The sequence below is a fragment of the Eurosta solidaginis genome, chromosome 2, assembly GCF_040869045.1.
Source record: "Eurosta solidaginis isolate ZX-2024a chromosome 2, ASM4086904v1, whole genome shotgun sequence".
NCBI classification, from domain to species: Eukaryota; Metazoa; Arthropoda; class Insecta; order Diptera; family Tephritidae; genus Eurosta; species Eurosta solidaginis.
The window spans coordinates 203,966,852-203,989,971 of NC_090320.1; the positions used below are offsets into that span (position 1 = coordinate 203,966,852).

Sequence of the window (23,120 nt, forward strand, 5' to 3'; positions counted from 1 at the left end):
GTGTGATAATGCTCTGGCCATGGTGAGCCCATAAACTTAGCCCTACGTCTTGAGATTGCGTCACACTCCAGGAGTACATGGTCCGCCGTCTCCGCTGATCGATCACAAAATCGGCATGTGTTGCTCGATATTATACCCAGCTTTTGCATGTGACTGTTCAGTCTACAGTGTCCTGTAAGAATAGCTGTTAGGATTCTTAGGTTATCTTTCGATAGGCCTATTAATGCCCTATATCGAGTTGTAACCCCCTAACAGTAACTTAGATTGTCTCAGGCTTGACATATTACGACAGTGTTCTTCCCTGTTGTTGTTGTTGTAGCGATAAGGTAGCTCCCCGAAGTCTTTGGGGAGTGTTATCGATGTGAAGGTCCTTTGCCGGATACAGATCCGGTACGCTCCAGTAACACAGCACCGTTAAGGTGCTAGCCCGACCATCTCGGGAACGATTTATATGGCCACATTAAACCTTCAGGCCATCCCTCCCTCCCCACCCCCAAGCTCCTCGCCAGAGCCTCGTCTGTTAGTGAAACAGGATTCGCTGCGGATAGGTGAGGTTGACAATTGGGTTTGGAGAAGCTGTATATTGCGCTGGCAACCTGAAGGGTTGCGCTATACAGCCCCTTGAATCTGGTATTTTAGTCGCCTCTTACGACAGGCATACCCACCGCGGGTATATTCTGACCCTCTAGCCCGCTGGGGGAAGTATTCTTCCCTCTCTTCCCTTTCTTCTACTAATAGATGCCCACTAATTTCCTGCGAACCTACTGGCAGGAACGGTTCAGGACCAATAGGTCTTGTCGTTGCTGCCTCTCTGCCAGGCTGTCCGCCTGCTCATTACCCTCAACTCCCCTGTGGCCAGGAACCCAGGCCAACAGTAGTTCGTTGTGTGCTCCTAGTTGTTTGAGCTTATCAACGCACTCAAGGACCAGTTTTATTTGAGATGCCGATATCGCCTTGAGGGCGGCCTGACTTTCACTGAGTATGGTAATTGTTTCATTGGAGTATTCGCGCTGAAGGTTCAGGTCAGCATACTGGCTTATGGCGAATACCTCCGCTTGAAAACTGCTGGGGTATACTCCCAGGGTGTTGATATCTTGGCTCTGGGTCGAACGACTCCAGATCCAAACCCCTCTGGCGTCTTCGAGCCATCGGTATACCGTACTATTCTATTTAGCTAATGAATGTTCTCAATTCTGCTTTCCTCCCACGTACCCTTGTCTCCCAGTCCTACTTTACACCTTTTCTCATAAACTATCTGACTGAGTATATCATCCCTCGGGAGTTGGGAGATTGGAATCCTCTCTCTAAATTCCTCCATGTTCCGGGACGATATGACTTTACCCTTGCCCGTACCCTCCTTGACGATATTCAGTAGGGTTTGCTTGGCTGACTGCTCTATTAATATATGCAGCGGGGTTAGATCGAGGATAGCCTCCAGCGCTGTTGTAGGGCATGTGCGCATAACTCCGGTGATGCATACACATGCCAGTCGATGAAGTTTTGACAGTGCTTGCCCCGTCGTCGCCCGAGCTGGTCTGGATGCCCAGGCTATCGAGCCGTATGTTATCATAGGTTTTACTATCATGGTATACATCCATCTTAGCACATGTGGGCTAAAGCCCCAAGATTTTTTCTTAGTTTATAACAACTTTTTGTCTAATTCGATATAGCGAAATATTGTCCACCCGCATTAAGAATATTTATTTGAAAAGCAACATCAAGATATTTAGTAAATAGTTTTTTCCAAATGGGACGGATAAAGCAAGATAATGATGAAATAACAGCCCGCAATTGGCTTAAACCTGAGACATTTCGGTACATAGACCAGGCTCGCACAACTTACGGCAGAGGTGTTTATAGTAATTGCTATGTCAAACATAAATACTCACTTATTATACTTCCACAGTGCCAGAGAAACGGCTAAAAATGGTAACATTAAATAAATGGAAAATTTGTGACAGTCCATTTGATGTCTTTGCGCCAATTCTATAAAATTATAACATAAAACCGATGCACTAATAACAACAGATTGTCCAACTTCCAAGCCATTTATGCCAGCCAAAATATTTATTGCATTGGTACAAAAAACCGCAAGCATGCCCATATATATGTAATAAAATATGCCTAGTAAAAATTAGATTATTTGTAAAATAATTCTCTTATATATTCTTATTTTACCATACCAATATCCAAGGAATATCCAAACAATGGCCTTGCAAATTTTGGCAATATAACCGTTGTTATGTTACAGTTCACGTAGTAAACCATAAGTAGAGGCAGTGTAGCGATTGTAGGAAGCAGTAATTTGTGCCGCCAACGCAAATCTAATACGTCATCAGCGAAACCAAGAAGAATCATGCAGCAGATAGATAACAAAGCTGCGATCATTTCGGCAAACTGTAATTAAAGTAAATACATTTATCAGTGTTTGTTGGTTCATTAGCAAATCAGCGACTTAAGATTATACAAACTATTTATAATTCTTAAAAAAAGTAACTGTGAGCGAAAATGGAGGGAGGGATAATAGCCCCTACAATGGAAACACGATAGTCATACCTTTACGAACATACCAACCCAAGGCTTAAGATGCCACTTCCACCCGTGGGGAGCCTCTACAACCCTTAGAAAGAAAGAATTGTCAAAATTAAACAGATAGATAGGTTTGTGTTGAGATTATGCACTGGAGCTGGTAGGACTATTGTGGTCGCATTCTCTTCAGAGAACCTCTACCACGCCGAACCTCAGTGAGTCTTCTTCTTGTGATAACAACGGGCTAATATTTAACGATCTTAGTTACCGGAACGTATGGGTCTAGATCCGGCAAAGAACCATCAACAACAACAAAACTCTTCAAAACCGTCGGGTATTTATTACAACTACGGCAACGATCAGACGATATGTCAGTTTTCTGCGAGTATCGAGTAGTAAGCAATACGGTAAAAACTATCGGACGGCTTTTTGGGAAGATAAGAATTGTTTTATAACGATTTGTGTTGTATCTTTCTCCAGCGATGCCTTCTACTACCGCAATTCTGTGCTTGCAAGACAGACTTGTTACCTGAGATGTACCCCTTCATGCCACAGCATTTCTCTTATTGGGTGTGACCTTATTCTTCTAGGTTCAGTGTTGCCATTTTATATCGTTCCCGAGATAGTCGGGAAAATATGCTACCGACACTTACAGGATCTGTACCTGGAAAAGCGCCATAAACGTTCATCAACAGCAACCAGTGTAACCTCATTTAATTTGTTGCGTCCCTCCCACAAATTGTCATCCTCCCAGCAGCTCCTTGCAGCGGGACTGCTCCATATTCTCTTGCTCCGGGAAGGTATCGAACCCAATCCGGGTCCGTCTCCGGACCCCGGTCCTGAGAAATGGTTTTGCTGCATCTGCCGGGGAGTGACTATCGCTACAAGAGGGAGATATATATGTTCTCTAATTACTGGACTGGATTACTAGATGGATTACTTTGCCTCTGCACCCCAGCGGGTTAGGGGGTCAGAATATACCCGCGGTAGGTATGCCTTTCGTAAGAGGGGACTAAAATACCAGATTCAAGGGGCTGTGTAGCGCAACCCAGTCAGGTTGCCAGAGCAATATATCCTGTTTCATTAACAGACGAGGCTCTGGCGACCCCAATCTCCTCATGGAACTTGGGGATGGGGAGGGATGGCCTGAAGGTTTAACGTGGCCATATAAATCGTTTCCGAGATGGTCGGGCTAGCACCTTAATGGTGCTGTTACCGGAGCATACCGGATCTGTGTCCGTCAAGGGGCCATCACATCGATAACACTCCCCAAAGCAACGGGGAGAAACCTTATCGCTACAACAACAACTGTGCCTCTGACAAAGCCCTCCTTAGCTATATTTACCAACGTATCCATGATGCTCGTTAAGCGCCAAATAATGACGGTTTATTTTACGGCGCAGCGTGTTACGTCTTCCATTGACATTTGAAAAAAGCTTATTTCCATTAGGAGCGACGATATAGTACATACACTTCTTTTTAAAAGGCAAATTTACCTCTTCATGTGGAAAAGTAGCAGGTTTTGCTCCTGTCTGGACGTCTGGCATTGCTGCTTTTTCGAATGTAACCGGTATTGGTATAAAGAAGAACATTGCTACTAGAAAAGCACATCCGATTAATACGCCAAAGGATTCTGGGCTAGAAGATGAAACAAATTACAAAAAACCAATCTAGAACATTATTACCAAAAATCGAAATACTTACACCTGTGGCTGATCCCGTTTACAAAGATCTTTGCCATATAAATTGGCGTTGATAAACATATCCTTGAAGCGCGGAATCATCCTCGATGTTACTAGATATGTACACATGGCAATAAAGCCACTTATAGCTATCGTTAGGCCACTCATTTCATAGTAACACTATCTTCTTATTATAATTTCGAAAGCACGGATTTGTTAAGTAAACTATATTTAATTAAATTAACAGCATCGATTATACGTGGAAAACCCAAAATACATTTTTGGACAATCGGCAAATGATAACGAGTTGTCAAAATCAGCTGTGATTAGTGTTGTTTGGATACATGAAAATATATATCCGAATGACGAGGTAACCATGGCGGAACTCTACAAGGTGGCAACATGATTTGTACTTTTATAAGATGATTTGATACATCAACTTCCGGCGCAGTACGGCTTGGACATTAGTCCATTGTGTGTCAACTAAGCGATAAACGTCAAAATTACAAACAGGCTCGCTCACCTGATGCAAATCACAGGTCTAGAATTGCATTTTGGTACGACCGAGTACTTTCAGCTGAGTTGCATTGGTTAGTTTAATAAAACTTTGTAGTATTTACAGTTGAAATAGTTGCATATATTGTACCATGCATAAAACTTAGCAGTTTTTGTATTGGTAAGAAAATGCTGCCAATGTGTTGGTTTCATTTTGAGTTTGCCATCTCCTTTTGACAATCCCTTCGGCCATGCAATGAAATAAATAAAATCAGGGTAATAGTCTAGTTGAGGGGTCGACTGCTAATACGATACCAAAAATATCGAGAGAGGTATCAAACGACGCATGTTGTGATCAGTATTAATAATCCGAAGGCGGAAAATAAAAATTTTAACTCGTTCAAAAGATATTAACGAAAACCCGAAAAAAGACCCTCGGGTACCGCCGGGGGTGGGATCGATAGTATTTTTGCGCAGAACACCTTTCTGCGTTGGCAGCCTTCGGCTGCGCTTATAAAAAATAACCCTGGGCTACGCCATGCCAAGGCCGGATGTGTGGTATAACCGTGGCTACCGCCACGGTGATGCACAATTTTTTTTGTGGGTAAAACACAACAACAACCACATGAAAATTGCCAACTTCAACTGCAAATATCTCCCGACAGAGGTAAAATTTTTATTTTCCGCCTTCGGATTATTGTTTTCGTGATTAATACGCTTCTTTTGACACCTCAGTCGATATTTTTTGACGCGTTTTAGCAGTCGACCCCTCAACTAGACTTTTACCAAAATCAGCTGATGAGATGAGCCAACCATATAACTGAACCATGGGTTTGGACATTAGTCCATTGTGTGTCATGGCTCAACTATACACAAGTTGGCTCATCTGTAAAGCAAAAAAATATGTCTGTTCAAATTGTCAAAATCTGTGTATTGGTGTTGGTGCGAATGGTATGGAATGGAAACATAACACTTAGCAGTTTTTGTATGTGTAAGTAAAATGTTGCCAATGTGTTGGTTTCATTTTGAGTTTGCCATTTCCTTTTGACAATCCCTTCGACCATGCAATGACATAAATAAAATCAGCTGATAAGATGAGGCAACCTGTACATAATTGAAACATGATTGTGTGTCAACTAATTGATAAACGTCAAAATCATTGTAAATTTTACCAAGTAGCGCAACTAACAGCTGATCGGTGAAAATTCGCACATTCACACGCACAGTTCTCGACTCAGTTTCAAAACAAAACTTTAGATTATTTAATTAAAATTTTAAAGTGAGATAATCCTTACAAATTTATGTATACAGAATATATATGCGGGGTTTTTGTTGTTATTAAAACAATAGTTTTATTTATATTAAAGCCTTTATCATTTTTTTTTTTTTTTAACTTTGAAAAATCTCCGAACACCATTCCCTCATTATATAACATTCGACTGCCTAGTCCACTGCCTTCCACTCTATTTGCAACATAACCTCTACTTAGCTGCCAACTATATAGTAAACAATGGTCAAAATTACAAACAGCCTCGCTTAACTGCCCTACAAAGCCTAATCACGCCCATGCAAATGTGACTATGAATATAACCTATGACCGTAAAATGACTAGTCAAATGACGTGAATGACGAGAGCGTTTTTGCAGGGTGATGCAAATCTCAGGTCTAGTTGCATTTTGGTACGTACGAGTACTTTAAGCTGAGTTGCATTTGTTAGTTTAATACAACTTTGAAGTATTTATAGTTGAAATAGTTGCATATATTTCCACGGAAATATAAATAATAGAAGACTTTTAGGCTCCAACAATGCGAAAACATACGGACATAGCAAAATTTATTTAAATTAGAGTCAAAAATTCCTAGAAAAACTTAACAAAATATAAAGCGCCACACGTGTAACATTGCTTTTTCATTTAAAAATGCTGTTACCAGATTATTGTATTACAGAAATATAATGAACTTGGGTACAGAAATTCAGAAATCACAGATAATATTTTACCGATACACGTTATTGTTGTATTTAAAAAGTTTTTCACAATAATTTGAAAAACTCTACGTTTTCCATGCTTTTTACACTTAGAGGAGTAACCTCATGTAATAAATTTAAATTTCAATAAAAATCAATAACTCTGAACTGAACAATTTTCGCCATGAAAAAAATTAAAATGCTGTGTAACAGGAGCAACACTTTTGTGACAACATAATACTAGGTACAAACACACGCCATATTGGCAATTTATACCATTTGGGCAATTTATTACGCAATTTATCATATAATAAATTGTAATAACAAATTGCCAATTTGAAAAAAATTGCGTAATAAATTGTTTCAAACTGTAAATACAACCTTGTAAAGTGTGTTTATTGAGTAGATTTAAACGTCAGCTGCGCATGGCTCAACTATATGGTTGGCTCATCTCATCAGCTGATATTATTTTTTTCATTTCACTGGAGTAGGAATTGTCAAAAGAGGATGGCAAACTCAAAATGAAACCAAAACATTGAACACATTATCTTACAACACACAAAAATTTTAAAGTTTTATGTTTTCATTCCATTCCATTCACCTAATTCCAACACGCACATTTTGACATTCTGAACACAGGTATGTTGTTGCTGTAGAGATGAGCCAACCGGCCATCAAATTGCTATTGTGTAAGCTAAATTGAGTTGTATGAACACCACTCAATTTGAATTGATATTGCCTCAATTTATTTTACTGTTTGAACATAGCATAAACCCTGTTTAAATCTTTTACGTCTCTGCACAGAACCCTAATTAACCGTTTTCACCCGAAAGAACAATGGAAACCCAAATTTTCCCGTTATGCTAACTTAAGCGAGTGCCTGTCAAAAAGAAGTTAACACACTTGTACTTATCCACAATGCTTCCAGCGCAATACGTCTTTGACATTAGCGCATCGATTTACAAAGTACAGTCTGTTCGTCGGAGTGGTCGTTCAGTGTCCATTGTGAATCAAACTAAGTGTGATATTTTATCCGTTGTGAATGAAAGTAAGTGTGACATCTTATCTTTCAACTGCCTGACAGGATGTTCAGTATGGCTACTTTTTAGCGTCTTCAAAGGGTGTTTAATATGGCGGCGCCTATCTTCAGCGGGAGATAGAAAGAGATACAGAATGAGACAGCGATAGTTAATTACAAATCAGGTGATCTAATCACTTTGGTATTTTGACGTCTATGCAGAAGATATCAAACTTAGTTTCATTCACAATGATCTTATCTCTCAACTGCCTGACAGGATGTTCAATATGGCTACTTTTTAGCGTTTTGACAGGGTGTTCAATATGGCGACGTATAGGGGTGGCTATCTTCAGCGGGTGCTAGAAAGAGATACAGAATGAGACAGCGATGGTCAATTACAAATCAGATGATCCAATCAGTTTGGAATTTTGACGTCTATGCAGAAGATATCACACTTAGTTTGATTCACAATGGCAGTGTCATCCTCGGCTCAACTTAAATTTTTCGGGCTCTTTTGGTTGAGCTGAAAATTTAAATAGGCCTCAAGGTTTGCTTTGTGCTTCCTTCTGGCGTTTTGGCGGAGTTGGTAGATGCAATGCTTCCCTGATCTGGAGTTAGGGTGGTGGTTTTGCACTCCTAATAGGAATCAGTGAAAGTTTAAATACTGGCGTGGTGCCATATAAAAGCCAAATTACTATCGATTTTGTGCTGACGTGGTGCCATTTAAAAGCCAAATTACTATTGATTTTGGGCCTGGCATGGTGCCATTGAAAAACCAAAAAATTAATAAATCGAGAAATAACGGAATTTAAATATTATTGAATAACGGAGCTCACGAATCACCTACCCAGATTGCGCATTCACGAGTTCAAAATTGCTTCTTTCTGCGCATATACGTCATAGTTGACGCTTGAGCGAATAAAAAAAAAATAGCGAGAAAAAAGAGCTAAAGGAAAAGAGTCAATTCATACTTCATACAAAACAGCTGATCTAATGTTTACATGCGCAATGCGCAATCTTCTTGTGTAATTTGTGAACGGAGCTACTGTGAATAACGGAGGTACATGTGGAATGAAACGACAATCAAGAAATACCATTTTGTACCCGGCGCTATGGTTATGTTGTTGTTGTAGCGATAAGGTTTCTCCCCGAAGGCTTTGGGGAGTGTTATCGATGTGATGGTCCTTTGCCGGAAACAGATCCGGTACGCTCCGGTAACACAGCACCATTAAGGGGCTAGCCCGACCATCTCGGGAACGTTTTATATGGCCACATTGTTATGGATTCGCATCTAAAATGGAGCAGTAAGGAAGGCAGTCGGCATGATCTAGTGGTGCTCTGTGGCTAGTCATGTCGGCTGGGCGGGGTTCTTGCCAACCTTACTGTCCTGCGGCATAAACAGAAGAAAATTCCTATCATGCCTTTAAAAAAAACTGACGAAAAAGCGCAGAGACGACTCAAAACGCTCAAAATTCAAAATAAAACAACATCCCGTCGAACCGGATGCCACGGACAGACCGTTAAACATTCAAAATTTAAAATTCAAAACGGAATTCAAAAAAAATTTAACGCAAAAAAAAAATTTACCGAACCGGACATGCCGTTTACCGAACGCTGAAAATCAAATTTAAAATATACATGGGGCGCCGCGGGTGTTGTTTCGACCCCCGGTGCTTGTCCCACCCTCAAATCCATGGCCACCGACGCACCTATTTTTCGGTGGCCCCTTACCTGAGTTACCTATGCCTTCTAAATCCAAAGAATGCCAGCATTCCCATTTTAATTACAAAAGTTTATTCAAGATTAATTTCAAAATAATTCATAGACTATGGATTCAACAGTTTGCGATTGTCGTTAACGTATACCGCATTCTTGAAGATGTCCAATACTATTATATATATATCTGCATATGTATGAGTATTAGCTTATATGTATATCTATATTTCTTTTCGTACGTTTAATTATTTCACTTAATCCCTCACACGCTTAGTACGGATATACTATATAATTATGTAATACAAACTATGTAATGAAAAAAAAACTATATGTAATGAAAATTATATTAAGATTGTATTTATGTGTGCAAATGAATAGCCCTCGTATAAGGTAGTAGTTTATCTAAATGTTGTTTTAAAACCAACATTGTTTACATTGTACAGGTCTACAAGTAGGATATGTAGCAGCACGCACATACACAGCCACGCTCACCTGATAAAATGTTTGTTCTTGTTCGTTTTTTTTGTGGATGCTATTTGGCACTGTTGTACTTCTTAGGACCAAAAAAAGTTTAGTAGCTGCTATCGAAAACTGCTTAAAATTTTTTTTTCTTATATTACAAAGAAATATACTTATTTACTTTCAAACGAGCACTTAATTACATCTCTCTTTAATAACCATATATTTTGGACAATTTTAATTAACAAATTGTGATACTTTATTACCGGGGACGATTGCTAAAACACGACCAAAACCGTCGGGGGAGGTATTAATAGACGCGTTTTGGCCTCGCTTCAAATAATTCGAATACTTTTTCTCTTCGGACTATTGACAACAGGACAAAACGCGTCTATTCATTTATCTTTCCGTTTTTTTGGACGGGTTGTTGCAGTCGACCTCGGTTTCAAACTGTTTTTCGCGGAGAACTTTTGAACGGGTAGAAAAACTTAACTCACGTGTTTGTATTCTTAATACTGAAATAACTACGCGTCCTCAGATACCCCAATTGAAGACTTTTTTATAATTTTCTGAAGGACCAATATGGCGGCCACCGTGGTGTGATGGTAGCGTGCTCCGCCTATCACACCGTATGCCCTGGGTTCAACTCACGGGCAAAGCAACATCAAAATATTGGAAATAAGATTTTTCAATTAGAAGAAAATTTTTCTAAGCGGGGTCGCCCCTCGGCAGTGTCTGGCAAGCGCTCCGATTGTATTTCTGCCATGAAAAGCTCTCAGTGAAAACTCATCTGCCTTGCAGATGCCGTTCGGAGTCGGCATAAAACATGTAGGTCCCGTTCGGCCAATTTGTAGGGAAAAAACAAGAGGAGCACGACGCAAATTGGGAGAGAAGCTCGGCCTTAGATCTCTTCGGAGGTTATCGCGCCTTACATTTATTTATTTTCAATATGGGTGCACTTAAAATTTCCTACTAAATTCGTTCAAAAAAATTTACCATCACAGCAACCCATATCTGATATTCCGATCCCTTTCTTGCTTCCCTGTGTCGCTTTCGACGAAGCAACCCCGGTAATTTTGACACTTCGTTCAGTGTCAAAACTCATGTTCCACGCAGGTTCCACTGGGTTCCACGCTAGTTTGACACTGACCGAAGTGTCAAACTGCCGTGTGTTAGAAAAGGAAAGAAATTGTTTCCCTCTCATACATATCATACTTGTAAACCTGTGCAATGATTGTTTACTTGCAATCAATAAATAAAATAAAGTGTACCTATAGGTTCCTGCAAAAGATTCGCAAACGAGCTCGCATACGACTTTCGCCAGGAAAACTGGGAAAGTAAAATTTGTTAATGTATTTGGTGGTTATAAAATATAACTTCGTGTTCTAATTCCCCTTTTTTTGGGTTTCTGTGGCTTTATTGGTTCGTTTTAGGTAATCCACATACGATATTTATGTGACAAAAAAAAAATGCATTCAAAATTTTCTCCTTTTTTTAGGTGGGCATATTGAAAATATCTTTACTAATGTTACGGACATTGTACAGGTCTACAAGTAGGATATGTAGCAGCACGCACATACACAGCCACGCTCACCTGATAAAATGCTTGTTCTTGTTCGTTTTTTTTGTGGATGCTATTTGGCACTGTTGTACTTCTTAGGACAAAAAAAAAGTTTAGTAGCTGCTATCGAAAACTGCTTAAAATTTTTTTTCTTATATTACAAAGAAATATACTTATTTACTTTCAAACGAGCACTTAGCTACATCTCTCTTTAATAACCATATATTTTGGACAATTTTAATTAACAAATTGTGATACTTTATTACCGGGGACGATTGCTAAAACACGACCAAAACCGTCGGGGGAGGTATTAATAGACGCGTTTTGGCCTCGCTTCCAATAATTCGAATACCTTTTCTCTTCGGACTATTGACAACAGGACAAAACGCGTCTATTCATTTTTCTTTCCGCTTTTTTGGACGGGCTATTGCAGTCGACCTCGGTTTCAAACTGTTTTTCGCGGAGAACTTTTGAACGGGTAGAAAAACTTAACTCACGTGTTTGTATTCTTAATTCTGAAATAACTACGCGTCCTCAGATAGCCCAATTGAAGACTTTTTTATAATTTTCTGAAGGACCCATATGGGTGCACTTAAAATTTCCTACTAAATTCGTTCAAAAAAATTTACCATCACAGCAACCCATATCTGATATTCCGATCCCTTTTTTGCTTCCCTGTGTCGCTTTCGACGAAGCAACCCCGGTAATTTTGACACTTCGTTCAGTGTCAAAACTCATGTTCCACGCAGGTTCCACTGGGTTCCACGCTAGTTTGACACTGACCGAAGTGTCAAACTGCCGTGTGTTAGAAAGGGAAAGAAATTGTTTCCCTCTCATACATATCATACTTGTAAACCTGTACAATGGTTACGGACATTCGGTTTAAAAAAATTTTTCTTTTTGAAGAAGTGTGCATTAATAGATCCTGAATTTTACGTAAATCTGTTTTCTTCAAAATAAGTCGTACGCATTAAGTTATAAAGACAAGGTGACAAAGCGCTTGTTCCAAAGGTAATAAGAAATAAATTCGAGATAAGTAATTGTAAATATATACGTATATAATTAAAGCGTTACATCTATAACACGAAAGAGAACTAGCCAATGGTATTATTTCCTTAGAACATATACAAATCCATTACAAGAATATTACTTCAACCTCTGCTAATAAGCTAATGCAAAAACTCGGTTGAATGTACGTTCCAAAAAATACGCTAATAGAACATTCAATGCGCGCGAAAGGTCTTACACTTTAAATTATGCCATTTGCAATTTCGAAATGGGTTTCAAAAGTTGAACTTTAAAGACTAGGCCCGTACATTCGAGTTTTAAGCAATGGTTCAAGTAATTTTAAACTTCTTAAAATTATGGTTGGAAATTTGAAGTCAATTTCGAGAGAAAAAAAAAGGTTCATTTCCCTTTTGAAGGCTTACGGCCGTATTAAGTAAACTATAAAAATGGAACTAATAATAAAAGTATACTATTCCTAACTTTGTCCGTATCACGGAACGAACTCACCATGTTTCACGGTCGTTGTTGTTGTAGGTAGTGTTGCAGCAGGCCTATGTTCGGGGTCCTGCTGTTGTTGTTCTTACAGTAGGTGATGTTGCAGCAGGCCTATGTTTGGCGGCTCTGCTGGTGTTGTTGTAAAAGCTGGCGTTGCAGCAGGCTTATGTTTGGCGGCCCTGCTGGTGTTGTTGTAAAAACTGGCGTTGCAGTAGGCCTATGTTTGGCGGCCATGCTGGTGTTGTGGTAAAAGCTGGCGTTGCAGCAGGCCTATGTTAGGCGGCCCTGCTGGTGTTGTTGTAAAAGCTGGCGTTGCAGCAGGCCTAGGTTTGGCGGCCCTGCTGGTGTTGTTGTAGCTAGTGGTAGTGGTAAGCCTGGTGGTTGTCGTGCGTTTGGTAGGCGCTGCCGATGGGGTTGCGGTTGTGGTTGCGCGGTCGCAGCGGTTGTTGCATGCAGTGATGGTGGCAGCGCGCGGTTTCGTTGGCGCTATTGCTGGAGGTTGCACGCCGCAGCGGTTGTTATGGGCACTGGCGATGGTGGTTGCGCTAAGCAAACTTAAAGAGCGTTCTTGATGATACGCTGGCCCCAAAAAGTCCCTTCACATTTACGAAGCATACACGGATGATGGTGGTTGCGCTAAGCAAACTTAAAGAGCGTTCTTGATGATACGCTGGCCCTAAAAAGTCCCTTCACATTTACGAAGCATACACGGATGATTTAGTTAATTTATGTATACGGAATTAATTATCGTATAGCAACATTGATTAGATGGAAATTAATTGAAAATTATTAACGGAATGTCCGGTGCTTGCTTTGTCGAATGGCGACGTGCGGCTGTAATACGGTGATGTATGCGCGAAAGCTTTTTGTTCGCTAGCTGGCGGTATAATACACGCGTAATTAAAGAACAAATTATCAACAAGCTGCGCTAAATAAATTTTTATTAATTATACGGGTTTAGCACGCGCTACAAAACTTTTGCCGATTTTTCCACGTTCGGCCACCACCTTTGCCCAACTTTTTTTTTTTTTTTTATTATCCCCTTTCCGGAGTAAATATTTATTGCGGCCGACACTCAACGCACTTTTTTTCCTTTTTTTTCTTCTCCAATTGGCGCACAATGCCGTCCTGGCGTTAAAAGAAAAAATTTTCATTCCATTCAGGGATGGAAAAACGCAGTTATGTAACTGTGGCGGCGATTATCGATTGGTTCATGGTTATGGTTAGCTCATCCCTACAGCATTAACATGTCGCGTTCCGGTTGTCAAACCTTTGTGTTGATGTTAGGTGAATGGAACGTAGAGAAAGCGTAAAACTTTGCAACTTTGGTGTGTTGTGGGAACGTTGTGCACTAAATTAGGTGAAATTTAATCACCACGACAGCGCATAGTTGCTAATGCATCGGTCGCATTTTGCGTTTGTCATCTCGTTTTGACAATCTCTAGGCCAGTACAATGAAACGAATAAAATCAGCTGATGAGATGAGCCACCTACACAATTGAGCCAGGTGTTATTGAAAATTCGTCAATGTCGTGGGAATTTTTGATGATGCCACCCGCAAGAAACTAACAAAATTTTGTTTTAACCACCCCAGGCAGACATGAGGGTGAATCCTACCTTTTTCACTATCACTAGCTAACTGGTACGTTCCAAGGTTGACTCTCCCAAGTGGACCATAACAACATTAAACCTTCAGGCCATCCGTCCCTCCCCACCCCCTAGTTCCATGAGGAGCTTGGGGTCGCCAGAGCCTCGTCTGTTAGTGAAACAGGATTCGCCACGGATAGGTGAGGTTGACAAGTGGGTTTGGAGAAGCTATATACTGCGCTGGCAACCTGAAAGGGTTGCGCTACACAGCCCCTTGAATCTGGTATTTTAGTCGAATCTTACGACAGGCATACCTACCGCGGGTATATTCTGACCCCCTAGCCCGCTGGGGGAGCGCTATGGTCATAGAACCCTGCCATTAATCCCAAACAAAAAAAGACAATGTACATGGAACTTTTATTTATGTTTATAGGTATGTCACCGTTCTGCTACCTTGTAAGGTTCCGCCATGCGGGTAACTTTTGTATTTGTCTTCTTCGAAAAAGCACCTTCACAGGTATCGAATGAAAATGAGACATCATGATGATTGAACGTCAAGAAAGCGACTCGTGTTCAATGAGCTTTACAGATAAACCAACATAGCGGTAATTCCATACGACAGCATGACCCTTTTAATACGTGTCCAAATATATCAAGAGGGGTGTCAAAAGACGCGTTTTGGATCCGGGATCGCGAATCCGAAAACGGGTGTCAAACATGATCCATCAAGAGATATTTACAAAAGAAATTGAAAATTGTGGTTGTTGCAATTTTGATGTTTTTGTGAACACAAGTGTTCTGCGGAGATATAGTTTTGGTCTCCAAACCGGTGTTGGACCCACACAGGGTAGTTTCTATGCAGAAGGGTGTTCTGCGTAAAAATACTATGGATCCCACCTCCCGTTTTCTGATTCGCGATCCTGGATCCAAAACGCGTCCTCTGATGAGCGTGATGCATTCGTATAGAATTACCGTTTATATTACGCGAAGACGAAAGCTTGAGAGCAACTGTCATGGTAAAGAAATGCCTTTACTTATTTCATCATTATCCTTAATCGGCGCTTAACCGCCGTATGCTTAACAAGTTACGCCAATCATCCCCGCTTAGTAATAAAGTCTGTAAATGAGCCCATCGGGAGCACCAGTGGAGCTCAAATTTTTCACCACCTATCATTCTCCACGGGTGCATTCGTCACAGCGTAGTCTTGTGCTTTTATTCGCTATACATATTCAAATTTCCTTCGACAGACGCCGTTGGTATTACGGGAAGGAACATAGATATTCCAGATAATTATTTTTCGAATACTCCAAAGTCTATTCTGTCTTCTCTCGACATCGGTAATGATGTTGCCAGGGACATATATTCCATCGTCGGAAACTGGAGTGTCGGGTTCTTCATTTCTCTAGCTTTCTGGGGAAAGCAGAAGTGTTTCCTCTATGTAGGTACGGTCTGTATGTTAGTTACCAGGTAGCCGGTCAGCTTTTCTGATAAAATTTTCGGGCATTAATCCAATTTGCCAGCATAGGCGTAAAGGTGTTAACCCTTTCGCTACAACTTTTGGACGGTTTGATTAAAAAAATCCAATTTTTTCAATTCCTACTCATATTGACCCGGGAATACCAATTACTACTACTCCGTTTAAAAAAATTTTGACGCTAAATGTGTTTTTTGGAGTGTATCCATATAGATACAAATTTTGTGTACGGTAAAGAAAAATGCCGAAATTGAGCTATGCTTTATATTCAATTTTTATTTGTTTCAAGTGTTAAAATACATAAAAATTCATCTTTTACAATAAATAAGGCATACATATAAATATATGATATAAAAATTATACATTTCAAATTCATATACATAAATTAAAATACATAAAGATAAAAATTATACTTACAATAAAAAAAGAGAGAACTAAGATAAATAATTTATCAAATTAAATTGTATTTGCATTTGGAATATAACGAAAGTTCCTGAAACAATCTCGTAATCCATTTGGAATGCAAAAAAAAACATCGCATTTTAAGCATTTGTATCTAGTTTGTCCCGTACATCCTTCCATTTTGCATTTACCGTGGTTACCTTGGTTTCCGTCGTATCGAACTCAAGTCGATGGTGTGGATTTGCGTCTTTTCCCGGAGGTCGTTGGGCTGATAGGGATATCCTCAATTAGACATAATGTTGGGCGTCTCCGTTTACGAGAATAAGAGTGTTGATTTGACCTAGCTGTAAATCCATTCGCAATATCATTACGAAAGCTGAGTAAGTCCATATATTTATGTTTGAACCCATTGCTTTCGTGATCCATTCTGTAATCTAACCACGAATTGCATACTGCCAAATCAATAAAGTGGTCAAATATCTTCAGAGTCCACTTTTTAGATCTTATGGAAATTCTGTACAAGGAGAGCAGGAAATCCAATTTATCTACCCCTCCCATATTTTTATTTTACTCTGCTACAATGTTTAGTTGTGTTATTTGACTGGCTAACTTTTTTTCAGCAGAATACCGGGATACTGCATTTAGGGGCTCATGACCGTGGATTGATGACAACAAGTTGCACAATTCCTCCATCAAGCCATCTGAGAAGAAAAATGTTATCTGCTCTCTCTATACGATGGTCAAAACTTCCACGGCATTCTTTTTGCAACTGCTTTTCATTTTTTAAATCAAGTTTGCCAAATATATTTCCTCTGATAGTGCCAGTAGCCCATATGCCATGGTTCAACTATATATGGTTGGGTCATCTGTACAGAAACAAAACATGTCTGTTCAAATTGTCAAAATCTGTGTATTGGTATTAGGCGAATGGAATGAAAGGAAAACATAAAACATAGCAGTTTCTGTGTGTGGTAAGAAAATGTTGTCAATGTGTTGGTTTCATTTTGAGTTTGCCATCTCCTTTTGACAATCCCATCGACCATGCAATGACATAAATAAAATCAGTTGATGAAATGAGCCAACCATATAATTGAACCATGCCATATGCGTTTTTGGAGCAAATATAATATTAAATTTAGAGCCGAGAAATAGTTATCGAAGTACATTTTATGATTGTTTTCTTCTGGAATAGTTTTTGAAAGGTGAATGACAATATCAGAGCAAAATCCAAACTTTGATTCAGTTCATGATTCAATTACTAGAGGCTTGTTCGCCAATGATGACAGAGCTTTGACACTCCCAAATTGAAAAATCTGGACGGGTTGCTTTTACGAAGTAAGGAAAACGGGGAATAATTTAATCCCCTTCAGCGAAAAATATAGTAGACAAGTACTTTTAGAAGTATTTTAGTAGTGATATTAAATTTGCAAATGCCAACAGGTTTTGGGAAAATAATTCATTTGCTACTAAATATTTCATGAATTGATAAAGAGTTTTGTGGGTTTGGCCATTCTTTCAGAATTTGTTTGAAGAATGCCGTACGTTAGAATTTTATTCAAAAATACACTATCTCAAAATTTGTTTCGAAAACTTCCTATCTGAGCATAAGTTCAATGCATTTTGACATACGAGAGAGTTAATGAAAAGCATTCTGAGTTAAAGCGTTTTGCAATCTTATTCTAATACTAGCTTATGCCCGTGGGTTTCACCCCACGTTTCTATAAAAATATGCAAAATAAATAACACAAATTTGAAACTCACTTTAAGGTTGTGTATTTGCAAATTTAGGTACTGCTGAAAACCATTGCATATACAATCTTTTTTGTAATATTATTTGAAGCATAAATAAAAAGATTTTTCGATAGGACAACTCTGGAGCAGGCTACGTATAATTGGCCATGAGCTGTATTGATACACATTGCAAAAGCCAACCTAATAGGAAATTGGAGGCGTTTAAAATTGAAAGGCATATCTGTCGGTATTAATGGGATCCTTGGGATTGACCTCGTATAACTCCTTACAGAATTTCAATATTCTAGCATGAATACCTTCAGAGTTATGCAGTACCAAAGGTTCCAGTTGTATGGCAAGTGCCACGCCTCTTTCATATATCGAAATTATTTTTAGCCTATCAACATCCTTGGAAGGTTTCTAGTGGGTTGTGCAAATTTGGTTGTGATCGGTCGATGCGTTTAGGATGCAACCCGATCTACACCTACATACATATATAATTTGAAGTTTATATATATTGTAACGAATTTACTGCAAATCCTCTTATTTGCAACCTTCTGCTAAGTTCGAATCACTAAACTGTTGAATAAATAACTCCACTTTACAATAATGCAAAATGGCCTTTATTAAAGTACAATAACACTACTATTGCCCGACAGATAGCGTACTTAATTCAAAACTGAAGCTCCCATTACTGATACTTAGCATAGACTTGGCTTGACTTAGCGTAAACTTGGAAACTTAGCCACGATTATACTCCACTTGGCGCATACAATCTGGCATCATAATCAGCTTTGAAATTTATTTTTAAATAAATGTCAATTTGTATGACAAAATGAAATGGAAACAAACAAATGGCATCTCAAAATGTAAACGTCACTTAGAAAATCAAAATTCAACAGACTTCTAAGTGAAGTTAAGTGTTGCTAAGTTTTGAATAATCAGTAACATGCAATGTTCATTTAACAGAACTCTGAGTGACAGTTCTCAAGCCAAGTCAAGTCTATGCTAAGTATCAGTATTGGGCCCTTGATTGTAGCGCCTCTACTATTGCTGCCTTTTATACTCTTTGATTTCCTCGTTGCATCTTTTAGGCGCTTCTGTTCTAGAATCTACTAGTTGGTTATCTGTTATATTATAACTACAGATGTACGTGTATAGCTCTCATATTCGCGTGTGTTTGTGAGCGACACTTCCACAATTATAATTGAATATCTCAGATAAGATATCTGCATGTGTTTGTGCGTTGCTTCTCCGCTGCGTGTACGTACATATGTGTAGATCTAATGATTGAATTATTGATGTGCAAGCAAGTCACTGCTTAGCATCCGCTTAGAGATGGCAGTACCCCTTAGTGTTGCTAATATTCGTAACAATACTTATGCAATATGTTGAATTGACCGATTTTCTACGTATTTGATGCGTTCAGAACAAGATATATGTCACATTTATATGTAATATGTAAAAATAAAAAAACAAAAAAAAAAAAAGATGGCCTTTTTTAAAACGCTACATTATTACCAGTTAAAAGTAAACCTTAAAATATAATAAACAGTTGAAAACTAAGTTACTTTTTTGGGGTGGAGACTGTCAGCACCCCACAAAGTTGAATGTATCCATATGGATACTATATAGTGAAAGGGTTAATGTTGTATTGGAAAACCTTGTCTTGATGCATTTTCCCACCACAATACTAACATTGTGGCGTCGCCACGACTTGCGGAAGGCATCAACCATCGGGCACCGGTACACTCTGCTGCAAGAACGCGGTCATTCCAAGTAGCTGCTTAATCTGGCATTTTCCTACATTACCATAAAAATTGTTCATTCCGTAACTCAACACTTTTTTCTTATTTTGTGTAAAACTTCTTCATAGTTTTCAAAAACGTTTTTAAACCCGAGAAAATCCCGCAGGCAGTCGAATAAATTTAGATAAAATAGTGTGAATTTCGCTAATAAAACGGAATATGTCCTCAAAGAATGAGACGGTAACTCTTACCATATTAATATTTGGTCAATTGTATAACCCATTTTGATGTCTTGCGCAGAAGGAACATGTGGAAATTCGACAACACGCGCAGCGAATATTTCTATATATACGATTGAAAGCGCTGGAAAAGCTTCCATCTAGCAACGGAAAATTAGAAATACATTTATGTCACGCAAATGAGACACTAACCAAACTAGAAGATCATTATCCAACTGATAATATTATACACTTATCCATATTTGATATATATAAGCCAACATTTAGCTTAATGATCGAGCAAGATAGTATAGATGACATGAATATATTATGTGACAATCCTTTACTATTAACCCTTTATGAGCGAGTGAGGGTGCGCATTTCCCACAACAAAGGAGAGGAAGCAACGTTACGAGAAGAAGAAGAAGGAGAAACCGACTTGTATGAAGAAGAATTAAGACCACTTTCACAAGGTCATATTGACCTTTTAAAACTTTATACTAAAAAACGAGAGACTGCAGCCTTTAGCTGCATTTTATATCCACTTCCAATGGCTAAAATGTCAATCGGTTCATGCATCACCACCTGGGAAATTTATGCCTTATTACCGCTACTTAAAGAGCTAACAATCCACAATATTGTTTATATATCATTTGAATCCATTTTTAATGCACGATCGAATATAGCAGATTTTGCAGGAACTTTGGTAGCCGATTTTTATTTTGAATCAAAAGCAAATCAACATGAAAAAGTAAAATTTTGTACATATAACAAATTTACACAACAACAACAGGTAGTACCAAAAAATTCCTTGCAATTAAAGTGGGAAACTTTGATTAGAAAAGAACTTAATAATCATGACTGCCTGGGCATACATTGTGGTAATTCTGTTAGTCTATTCAATATGTTTCGTCGTCTCGTCTATGCCGAGGGATCACAAATTGACACAGAGAGAGTTAATATTGATGATGAAGTAATAGCAAGTAATTCAACGCATCGTTATGTTTTATCTGAGCAATTTGTGCGAGTTTTGGAAGATGTTTTAGCATTTGATGAACAGCAGTTGCTAATTGAATTGTATCAAGCTGATGAACCCAATGAAATATTAGCTTATGGACGCATAGACACAGCTATATTGTTGTATCCGGAGGGTAAGTGTTAGCAAATTAAAAACATGTGTGGGGTAAGGTAATAACTGCCCTGCACTTAATGCTTGCCGTGCACTCTTGGGCGTTGAAGGAAACCCGCTCCCTTATAAATGTGCAGAAGCGGATAAGTATCGTCAAACGATTCTTTAAAAGGGCCATAAAACCCACCCTGCAACTTTCAGCTCGGCAGTGGTCATAGAAACGGGAGTTTAAGTTTTACATATTCACACACCCTTTTCACCAAAAGGAGTCTGCATAGCCTTCTATGGATACGGCTGCAAAATAAAGGGAACAGTTGCCCCCTTGTCTGTCGTGTATCAACAAAGAAAGGGTAGTCCCGTCCGAAAAATTCGGAAGCCTCAACCGAATAAAATGTAAATTACCATTGCTCATCCATACGTCCATCAGCCTATCTGCACTAACTTTCGTTTAAACAATTGAACAATATTGAAATTAAATTTTAATAGAACTTCCTAGCACGAGTAAGGCTTCCAGTTAAATTGCACGGAGTCGGCACATAGCCACTCCCGCTTTTTATACTCAGTTGAGCAGAGCTCACAGAGTATATTAACTTTGATTGGATAAAGGTTGGTTGTACAGGTATAAAGGAATCGAGATAGATATAGACTTCCATATATCGAAATCATCAGTATCGAAAAAAAATTCGATTGAGCCATGTCCGTCCGTCCGTCCGTCCGTCCGTCCGTCTGTCCGTTAACACGATAACTTGAGTAAATTTTGAGGTATCTTGATGAAATTTGGTATGTAGGTTCCTGGGCACTCATCTCAGATCGCTATTTAAAATGAACGATATCGGACAATAACCACGCCCACTTTTTCGATATCGAAAATTTCGAAAAATCGAAAAAGTGCGATAATTCCTTACCAAATACGGATAAAGCGATGAAACTTGGTAGGTGAGTTGAACTTATGACGCAGAATAGAAAACTAGTAAAATTTTGGACAATGGGCGTGGCACCGCCCACTTTTAAAAGAAGGTAATTTAGAAGTTTTGCAAGCTGTAATTTGGCAGTCGTTGAAAATATCATGATGAAATTTGGCAGGAACGTTACATCTATTACTATATGCCTGTTTAATAAAAATTAGCAAAATCGGAGAACGACCACGCCCACTTTAAAAAATTTTTTTTTTAAATTCAAATTTTAAAAGAAAAGTTAATATCTTTACAGTATATAAGTAAATTATGTCAACATTCAACTCCAGTAATGATATGGTGCAACAAAATACAAAAATAAAAGAAAATTTCAAAATGGGCGTGGCTCCGCCCTTTTTCATTTAATTTGTCTAGGATACTTTTAATGCCATAAGTCGAACAAAAATTTACCAATCCTTGTGAAATTTGGTAGAGGCTTAGATTCTAGGACGATAACTGTTTTCTGTGAAAAAGGGCGAAATCGGTTGAAGCCACGCCCAGTTTTTATACACAGTCGACCGTCTGTCCTTCCACTCGGCCGTTAACACGATAACTTGAGCAAAAATCGATATTTCTTTACTAAACTCAGTTGACGTACTTACCTGAACTCACTTTGTATTGGTGTAAAAAATGAGCGAAATCCGACTACGACCACGCCCACTTTTTCGATATCGAAAATTACGAAAAATGAAAAAAATGCCATAATTATATACCAAATACGAAACAAGGGATGAAATATGGTAATTGTATTGGTCTATTGACGCAAAATATAACTTTAGAAAAATCTTGGTAAAATGGGTGTGACACCTACCATATTAAGTAGAAGAAAATGAAAAAGTTTTGCAGGGCGAAATCAAAAGCCCTTGGAATCTTGGAAGGAATACTGTTCGTAGTATTACATATATAAATAAATTAGCGGTACCCGAAAGATGATGTTCTGGATCACCC

At 38.8% G+C, this 23,120-nt stretch overlaps 3 protein-coding genes across 3 annotated transcripts in view; 1 reads left to right on the forward strand and 2 right to left on the reverse strand.

Annotated features, from left to right (window-relative positions):
• Rsph1 (Radial spoke head protein 1) overlaps positions 1-2,018 on the reverse strand; it is a 33,197-nt gene extending 31,179 nt beyond the window's left edge. Inside the window, exon 1 of the mRNA XM_067766966.1 lies at positions 1,890-2,018. The gene's annotated coding sequence lies outside the window, so the exon portion shown is untranslated. The remainder of the gene's footprint in view (positions 1-1,889) is intronic.
• The window catches only part of Alg7 (Alg7 dolichyl-phosphate N-acetylglucosaminephosphotransferase), a 32,195-nt gene extending 27,331 nt beyond the window's left edge, over positions 1-4,864 (reverse strand). The window contains exons 1-4 of the mRNA XM_067766965.1: positions 4,234-4,864; positions 4,026-4,167; positions 2,184-2,397; positions 1,890-2,124 (exon numbers count right to left, since the gene is read on the reverse strand). Of these exons, the coding sequence (XP_067623066.1) occupies positions 1,890-2,124; positions 2,184-2,397; positions 4,026-4,167; positions 4,234-4,379 (737 nt within the window). The 5' untranslated portion in view covers positions 4,380-4,864. The remainder of the gene's footprint in view (positions 1-1,889; positions 2,125-2,183; positions 2,398-4,025; positions 4,168-4,233) is intronic.
• A 15,227-nt stretch (positions 4,865-20,091) lies between these two features.
• LOC137241796 (uncharacterized) overlaps positions 20,092-23,120 on the forward strand; it is a 67,744-nt gene continuing 64,715 nt past the window's right edge. Inside the window, exons 1-2 of the mRNA XM_067769196.1 lie at positions 20,092-20,112; positions 20,173-21,241. Coding sequence (XP_067625297.1) covers positions 20,092-20,112; positions 20,173-21,241 — 1,090 coding nt within the window. The remainder of the gene's footprint in view (positions 20,113-20,172; positions 21,242-23,120) is intronic.